We start from the raw sequence: 9641 nt of genomic DNA on the forward strand, positions 1-9641 counted from the left end.
TCTGGGACATATGCATATCTAGATTAAACATCTATTTCTCTTCATCCAGGATTACATATCAAAATAAAAAGTAATGAAACGATCTGTCTGAAAAAGTAATCCACTCCAATTTACAAAAATAGAGTTCAGGTTTTCAAAATTCAATTCAGGCAGTAAACTAACAGTGTCTACATTTTTCTGTAAAGGAGGCATCTGCAAATGACTTGCAAAAATGTCTCTCACTGTCTGCAAGTGTTGGCAAGGAACAAACTCCTTCAGGAGATGCATGAATTTTAAATATTTCAACCCAAAGAAAAAGAATCTCTGAGCATTTTCAGTTCTGATATGTGATTTTGCAGAACCTTACCTATGTACAAAACTGGCAAGAAATGCAACTTTTTTTTTCAGAAAATACCAAAGCACTTGAGTTTTATTCACTGATTGCTATCCTATGCTTAGCAGTGTTCTAACACCAAAGTTCCCATGCTTTCTGAAGACCTCACCTACAGGTTGGCTCCATCTGCCTATGGAGGTTACTTATGATATCTCCTGCTTACACCGTATACCTCGTCTATCAGTAGGCTTCCTGCTGAAGGTTACTTTGGACCGTAATGGGAATGATGTAATACTGCTGTGTGCAGCATATGTGATCATGAGAACCTACCACCTTCAGAGTCTGCACGTGGCACTAAAGAAGCAAAAATGTACACCTCACTCCAACTACACTCTCCTGTTAACGTCACAACAGACCCTGGCAGCCATCTGTTGGAGGGATGCGGTGACTATATATAGCCAGACAACACCACGAGAGAAAGAAAAACTCATTATCTGCACCTAATTCAGCATTTGCGCTACTGGCAGTTCTGCAAGCACTTTTTTTACTGGCCAAACAAGTGTTCGTTCCACAAATATCCTATCTAAAAATGATACAAACTTCAATGTAAAATTATCTGGAACAAGAAAGTAACTTGGGTGTTAAAAGGAACACTAACAAGTGGGTAAGTGGCTTCCAGCTACACAGATTTTATGGGCCATTTGTAAGCACAGTTGATTTCAGACCGATTTAATGTGCCAGTCTGCCAGAACAGCAAAGAGATGAAAAATAAAAATCCCAGCAAACTGTATTCAACACATTCCTAAAAGTTGGCCAAGTACTAAACAGACCAAGGACATCTCACAGATGAACAGAAGCCTGGGAGGCCACTTATGGCACTGGTGACGGTTTCCCCTCCAGCAACTCAGGACAAGAGTAACAGGAGGTGACACACACTGCCATGAAGAACTGACAATAACATTCCAAATAGGAAACCAAATGGGTGCTACCATTGCCACTGGTTAATTATCAACTCCCTTCAGACACAGGAGTAATGGGGATGGTGCAAGTCAGGTCAGAGGTGATAAAGCCATGTGATTGCATGTGATTTTTATTTTACTTCTTAAATTAGTTGGAGGGGGGTACTGTGTGAACAAACCCGGTTGGATATGCCTGGGACAGCAGGGGGAGCTGCGAGTCTGCGTTCCTCTGTCTATTTAATTGCATTGGATATTTGGACAAAAACACTGAAGTACGCTTGCACATCACCATAGAAAGATGCCTGCATGTCTAACAAGCCTCAGAAAAAATCGAGTTCATAACAAAGCATTAAACAAGGAGCAAGAGATAATTGTCACCTTCTATCACAAGATAATAAAAATAGTTACACCATAAACATAAAAATCTTTTAAAAGACCCCTGACAGCATTCCCTCCTGGAACTATCACCATAGCAATGTGCATTCAAAGAGTGGGGGAAAGTACTGATGAATCCTGCATTTGATATTTTCAACTAACTAAAAATACAAACTGGAAAGAAAATACATGCGGGTGATACAGAATGAAGCACATGAACATAAAAAAGCCTTCAACAGAATTAAAGGTGGCAAATTCCCCTTGCAAATCTTTAATACTCAAGGAAATAAATCCTTTAACCAGGTAGCACACATTCAAAGAGTGCCTGCAGATAACTAAAGCCATCCGATAGCTGCCGTATTCCTATTTATAATGTTTTGCACAGGTCAATGTCAAGGTGCAGTGGCACTGTTGTGTGAAATCTCAGGAAAAGACGCCGGTTAGAGAGAAGGCCAGTAGAAAGATGCACTGGCAGAGCCATACAGCAGGGCAAAAAGCAGGGCATGTTAAGATTTAGGCACAAAGCACAACTCTAGGAAGGGGGGTTTGCAAAGTAGCAAACTGCATCTTCTTTAGTCGGTGCCATTAAAAAGGGCTGATTTCCATGACATTCAGATCCATCGTTGAGATGAAATAAAGGTGAACAGAGTGGATTGTTTTGAAATTCCTCTCCCAGATGCAGACATCAGGAGCACACACAAAAGCAGGTGCCGGGTGTATTGATCCTACTGAATACGCATGGAGTGGGTACTTGAGCATGTACCAAGCATCTGCGTCTGGGAGATGGAAAGTGCTTTGTAAAAGGCTGTTTTATGCTAAACAAATGCATCAGGTTATGTTTTTATTTTGAATATTTTAAAGCGTCTTGCACACTGGGGCAGATTTGAAAAGAAATTATACAGGCAGACAACTTGCCATTAACTGTACAAGTTACTATCTCTATAGCTGAAAATTGGCTGTGGGCTCAGTTAGGAGCACTACAAGCTACTGAAAACCATCCTCAATAAAACCTGCTCTGACTGCTGCACCTTAGAGAACTGGAGATCCTGCATCTGAAGACTCTTCAGGCCCCATACGCCGGCCCAGCTGCAGCAGGAAAAGGGACGGTCACATTTCTTCCCAACAGCTCCTCAACATACCCAGCAGGGAAGTGACAAATTCAACACTTGCAAATACTGCAAATTCATACCAAGACCATACAAAGAGGCTGAGATGGACAACACTCGCTGACTTTGATAATGAAAAGATCATAATGATCATAATTCAGAAGAGAAAATTAAACAGGCATCTGTTAGAAAATTTGGCTATGCTTTGCAGTAATCCCTGAGATAAAAGTTCCCTTTTTCACAGACAATAACCAAATTCTGTACCAGGAATCAACCTCTGTATTGTATTTGTTTGTGGAATCTTTTTTCCCCTTTTTCAAGGAGGGAAAAAATTAATCCCTACAGGAGATGACAAGATGCCTTTTAAAGTATGTATCTCATTTCTGACTACAATTACCTTTCAATACCCTGGCACAGCTGCACATTCCTATTTGCTTTTTGTTTTTCATTAAGGGCTCCTCTATTATTTCTACCCATCCTATAGTATTTATGCCTGGCAGTGATGCACATTCCCTTGCCTACAATTCTTCCCACAGATAGTAGAGAATAAATTGCAATTAGATTTTCGTAATTGTAGATAATTAACTCAAAATGAGCTGTTAATTATAAAAAACCCTATGTTTTTCAGTTCTTGATTACATTATTTATTTTACTTCTAAACTCCAGTATCTCACTTCAGCAAGTTTAGTGTTTTAAAGGACTTTCACCATTTCCTTTAAAACACCAGGATAATTTTAAGCTAAGATCAGCTTACTTGAAGACTGAAATCAAGTTACATGCTGTGAGGTTTGCTAGAGGGGCTCTTACGTATGAACTGGAAGTCAGAGAAGGCTGTTTTTCTATTAGGGTTCTGCTAGTATTTGCTGTAACAAGAACCATTTGGCAGGTCAATTAAAAACCAAGTAACAACTATAATAATAATAATAATAATAATAATAAGCCCTCCAAAAGACACTGTTAGAAGATGCAGTCCTACCAGTTCTTCCTCCTTCTAAGCTCAAGCCACACACTTGCAAGCTCTCCCTCGATACTGAAGAAAACACATATTCAAATGCATAAAAGAGACAAATGGACTTGTCTTCTGTAGCCTCTTTCAGCCTTACATTAGAGTAAATTATTTAGGGAGCATTCATCTGGTAACCTTTGCAAAACTGAAGATGGCATACAGGAAGAAAAACTTCCAAGTGTTTTGCTGCCAAACTTCAGAACCAGCTGGCATGGCAACTTAAGACTGCGTGAACACATACTCACTTTGAAAAATTACAGTAAATTAAACGAGGGGAATGAAGAGAGGGAGGGCAACCTTCTGAAATCTGGAACTCTCGTTTTGTTAATGGCACAAGTTTTCCTCATCTCCCCTGCTTAGGCTGTGTACATTTCTGCAGGTTTTTGGTAAACTGTTGCCAAGAAGCCCTACAGATGTTCTAGGTTACATTTTTCCTCCAAGGCACTTAATGTTACTGCATTTTAAACATATCAGTGATCACATTTCGATCACTTCAGTCGGTGTGAAAACAAAAAAGCATCAGAATGTAATGAGGATATGCCAGTAACTCACAGCAGCCAAACACCTGGCTAAGCAGTGAAGTATTCCAAGGAAACTAACAACTCCTGTTGTTATGGAGAAAGTCTTATCCCTTTTCAGTGAAGAGGGATCTCAAAAAATAAAATCAGTATCACGATGATTTAAAAAAAGAAAAAAAAAAGCATTGGATGCTTAGTTTATAAATAAATTAACAGTTCTTCCAGTATTCTCTTAATGGATACAAAAGGGTATTATTTTGAAGTCCCTAAAGAAGGGGCCATTCAAAGGACAGCTGTTCATCTTGTCCACCTGAAGGTATTTCGTTCAAATGAACATCTATAGTTAAAGCACAGAACAAAGAGTTGTTATTTCTTGAGAAAGGGAGAAAAACCCTATCAAATTCAGTTTTTATTTGTTGCTTTTCTAATGAGCCTGAATATTCTTCCAGTGTTAACAGGAAATGGATGGGACAGAAAGAAAACACAATCGTATATTGATTAAAGTTTTAAATAGCATGCAAAATTGAGATAAAGAGCTGGAAACTGGCTTAACTTTAATTCCAGTTATTGCAGTGTCAGTTTGCTCTGATCACACTGAAGCAGAGGTGCAACTCAGCACTGTTTGAGAAACAAGGAACTTTCACCAAGTATAAAGGATCATTTCTATCAGTAAGTCAAAGGGTAATGTATTTTGTACATCAGGTCCAAATCCAAACTAAAGAGATATTCTGATCATAATTGAAAAAAAAATAACAGGCAATACCTAAAACAAAGAACAAAAGCTAAAATTTTATTGATTTTGAACTGGCCTAGGTTAGTGTCCTTAAGAGATGACACACAAAACCTCTACAGACCTCTACAGAGAGTCAATCCCTAAACCTTGAGTAATAACAGGTCAGCATAACTACTGAGTTGACTCTTAAAATGCAACAGCCAATGAATTTTACCCTTCCTGCAGGAAAAAGCTCCTAATCTGAAACAAACACATGAACAAATACACTTGGCAGCCAACAGCACCACTGTCAAAAAGATATACTGACACTGTGAAGTACTTAGAAGTGAAAAGAGAAATTACCTTAGCCCCATGCTCTTGCTGTTCATCATCACAGCAAGTTCTCCTGGTGCTTCATCAATGGGCACATCTTCTGAAACAGGTATGTGGCCTCTAAACCTGAAAAAGCAGAATTAGGTGTTTTTGCAGCTGGTCAAAACATCACACCAGAAACTCGTCACAGCAAGGTGAGTTGTGTGCCTACAAACATAGCACTTCATCACATTAAATGCAGTTTTCATGACTGTTTGCACACTTTCAGATACATTTTTGTATTGGAAGGTTGACTTATGTCTGGTGCCTTTGCTTCTAAGGATTACCACTGGGAAAAAGATCAGCAAAATTTCATTTACTGATTTTCAAGGACCAGCTCCCTTAAGAAAATGGCCACAGTATCCAGTAACAAACATTCCTGTTGGGTTTAGCTTATAGCTGAGCCTTTTTCTTCTAGCTTCACCTTTTATTTCTCTCCAATGAAGATAGAAAAATCAACAGTAGAGGTACTTATAACATACCTGTTTACCCATATGTTTACCCATAATTGTCTACTCTGGTGTGGCTGGTATCACAAGGAGTCACTGAACTGCCCCTTTCCCAGCAAACACACCATTTTTGAGAGCTGAGCAAGCCTTTCATGTAGAAATTGCAAACTCAAAGCACTATGCTTACTTGAGGCTAAATAGGGATATGTGGGAAATTAAAATGCAGTTATGATGCAGTGTGGCCAAAAAAAGGATCTGTTTGTACTTCTGATAAAAAAAAGAAGACTTAATAGCTAATAATTACAAATGGCCAGACCTTTACTTGTCATTCAATGACAATACTTTCAGCAGCTCAGAATGGACCTTAACCAGCATTCCACCCATGCAGAAGGACAAAAATAAATGCTATCTGGAAATGGATTTTTGTTATAGTATTTTTTTAAACTGTCATGATATTAAGGCATGAACTAGGTTAGAGCCTCGTGACAATGAAGCAAAGGGTATTTGAGCTTAGCTAAACAAATTTTTATTGTTTGTAGTATATAAAATTACCCTGTTATCGAGTTATACACCTAGAACTGAAACAGAACTGTGATGCCCAAGAGATTTACCTGTAAATACCAACCATTTAATTCTAAAAACACTAAATATTGCTATATTCTAGATGCTTTTCTTAGACTGAATATGGCAAATGTGCTTTTACCTGCACCTCTAAAAAGAGATCACAAAAATACTGAATCCTCAGACTGATCATCTGTGATTTTGTTTCCCAGAATTCTTTTAGGTAACTAGATTTCTGTAAATCCTGAGGCTTTTTCAGGGGAAAAAAAGGCCAAAAAAAGGAAGCTAAACTAGGCATAATGGCATTAAGAAGCACATTATCATAGATATCTATTGTAAGTTCATTTTTTTCTGGGCTCAAATGCTGAAAAATATCCATCAGAAACAAAACCACCAAAAACCTCAATCTGTATGTCCTTCATATTCCACTTGTTTTTATTAAAGAGATGCATGCACAGAATTAAGGTATTTGATGATTAAAAATCCATCTGTTCCTACTTAATTCTCACCTGAAGTCATAATCCTTTGTTTGTAACCTCAGTCATTTTCAGCACACAAGTTTGTGATTGCCTTTAAGACAGTTATTTTTAAAGCCATAAAACACCTTATTTTCAATGCAAGCCACAAACCAAGACAACAACAAAAAAAACCCCAAACAAACACCTAATTTTCCGTATTCTCTGTCACAGTTTGTAAAGTAACCAGGTGACTGTGATTAAGAAGAAAAAGTGATAAATTCCTCCATGGTGGTTATAATATATGAATGTACAAAGTGGGTCATGTATTGCACACTCAACACGGGATGCTGTCAGCAATTGCCATATTAAAACGGTATCAAAATAAGCATCCCTGTGAAACCCTCCTATAGCTTCTTCCAAAAGACTGCTAGAGTTTTCCCCATTTCTTTCCCTTCCTAATGCTGAAATGCTAGTACTCAACTGAGTTACACTGGCTAATTCAACTTGCTTTAACCTGTTCCCTTTAAGTCATCCTCTCCACTCTAGTAATGTGATAACCAATAAACTATTTTCTCCCTCTTTCCCATTTACATTGTCACTTAGATGTTACCTCACCTCTGCAACTAACTCACGGGCCTTTAAAGTTACATCCCATGTTTCTATTCTTATAGTTTCAGTCATGTATTGTGCCTCAGCCTTGACATTCTCTCTTCCACAAACACCACTGGAAAAAAAAGTCCTTGCTACACAAAGCTTCACTGTGTTTCTATACATATATATTCAACATATATATAAAATTATCTCCTTTCCTGTAAAATACACTTTGTCCAGTCCCTAACTAGGAAGATGCAATACTTCAAAACTGACCTCTTCAAGGAAAGAAGGGGGAATGCCGTATATGTCTTCTATGCTCACACTGCTCCCTCGGCAAATGTCTGTACTCCTTCAATACCTGCAGTAAGATCGGCCTCTCATTTTCTTCTGCTGCTTCTCTTTCCCTACCTAGTCTTTTAGCACTGCTTTTCTTGCATCTTTCTTTCTACCCCCTGCTGTTTTCCTCTGCTGCTTTCCACAGCTGTCATGCTGTTTCCCAACACTATATGCTAACATACTAGTAAGTCTACTCTCCTCTAAATCACGGTTAGAGAAAATTTGTGCTATAGGTCTTGATTATTTTATCAGTTCCATTCTCCCACTTTAATTAACTATGGTCCATGTTTCATTAGGAATTTTAGAAATTTGTTATAAATTAGGAATCTCAAGATCACCTGTTATAATCCATACAGGATTGGTGTAGTTGCTGTTGTTTTAGGAGCAGTTTTGCTTCTTGCTCAGCCATTAAATGTTGGAGTCGTTCCTTTTCAATTTCCAGCTCCATTTTCTGCAGAAGCAGCTTCTGCCTTCTTTCTTCATGCAACCTTCTAGCGGTCTCTGTTTCTTTTTGCCTTGAGTCCACACTGTCATTCAACCCAGAAACTTGAGAGAGCCTAGAATCATCACAGGTTTTGTGAACTGGTGCCGGATGTTTTCTAAGTACCTGGCTAACCTGGTGGCTCTCCTGCATGTTCCCTGAGCATCCTCCTTGCCTACAGGCACAACCATGACTGACTTGTTGAGGGCACGTGCTGTGAAATTCATCTGCTTTCTGGTCAGGCTCCTGAGATGGTTTTATATGGCGAGGGCTCCTCTGTTTGGCTGCAGAAATCATGTTGTTCCATTTCCTGTGCAAGCCATTTTCTATCGGATATTCTTTCAGAGATTCCTGATGGTTGTAGTGAATTTCAGTCCCGTAATCATGGTTATTTCTGCAAGGCTGAGGCAATGCAGCATGGGCTGGGCTTCCAACCTTTGATGCTTTACTGTTCTTATGCAAAGTTTGAGATCCCCCAATACCCATGTAGGAACCATTCAGCTCCAAAGACGGTTGCTGGCATAAGCTTTTTTTACTGGATACCTGCAATAAGAAAAACAATTTCCTGTGAATTACCAAAATTTACCTTTACTCATTAATTTCACTTTGTAAATGAGTTCTCTTGGAAATAACTTGCTGCATCATGCAGATGGACATACAGCCAAACCCGAGAAAATGCTTATCAGAAGACAGATATGAATCTGCTATCAAATCTACATTTCATTCCATCTACACAATTGTAATAAATGTAAAACTACTGCCTGCAGGATCTTCAGCATAAAATGAGTCACTTCAGAGTATCAAGTAGTTGTGAGCATCTAGGGTTACATAAAATCAACTTGAAGAGTGGCAAAAAACATTAAATGTTAAGGTTTGAAAATGTTTAATTTTGAATACCGAGCCAAAAAATCCATTCAGCCACTATAAATACTCTTTGATTGGCCATTACACAGCAGGAGATTTGATGTAAAACATTTCACCTTGCACTGAATAGGATATTACTTACCGCTAGAAATTTGATGAGAGTTTCTGAAATATCTTTACAGAAACACAGATAAAAACCAACTACTTTCTGTAAAAAATGGTTGTACATCAGAAGCTGTCATTTAAATACAAAACATGTTTAAGTTCAGCTATAAACGTAAGTGATTTTTCAATTAAGCTGGGCAAGTGATTATACTCTGATAAAACTCTGAAGAAAGGAAGCAACTGTAATTCACATTTGTCAACCCAGTGCAAGCAAATTCTAGTGGTTTTGTTATACTCACGGATATTATGTAAGAGACATCAAAATCCTACTTACATCCTGGAGTATCTTTGCACTATGGTTCATGTAGGCAGTTAAGCATTTGAGTTTTCATGCACATCAGAATAGCAGTGAATCAGGTACTCGCGTTTCTT

At 38.3% G+C, this 9641-nt stretch overlaps 1 protein-coding gene across 1 annotated transcript in view; it reads right to left on the minus strand.

The window, feature by feature from the left end:
- KIAA1328 (KIAA1328 ortholog) overlaps window positions 1–8779 on the minus strand; it is a 69350-nt gene extending 60571 nt beyond the window's left edge. The window contains exons 1-2 of the mRNA XM_034073211.1: window positions 8098–8779; window positions 5353–5448 (exon numbers count right to left, since the gene is read on the minus strand). Coding sequence (XP_033929102.1) covers window positions 5353–5448; window positions 8098–8726 — 725 coding nt within the window. The 5' untranslated portion in view covers window positions 8727–8779. The remainder of the gene's footprint in view (window positions 1–5352; window positions 5449–8097) is intronic.
- Between the last annotated feature and the right edge of the window lie 862 nt (window positions 8780–9641).

Source organism: Melopsittacus undulatus, chromosome Z (genome assembly GCF_012275295.1).
Source record: "Melopsittacus undulatus isolate bMelUnd1 chromosome Z, bMelUnd1.mat.Z, whole genome shotgun sequence".
In the NCBI taxonomy this organism is placed as follows: Eukaryota; Metazoa; Chordata; class Aves; order Psittaciformes; family Psittaculidae; genus Melopsittacus; species Melopsittacus undulatus.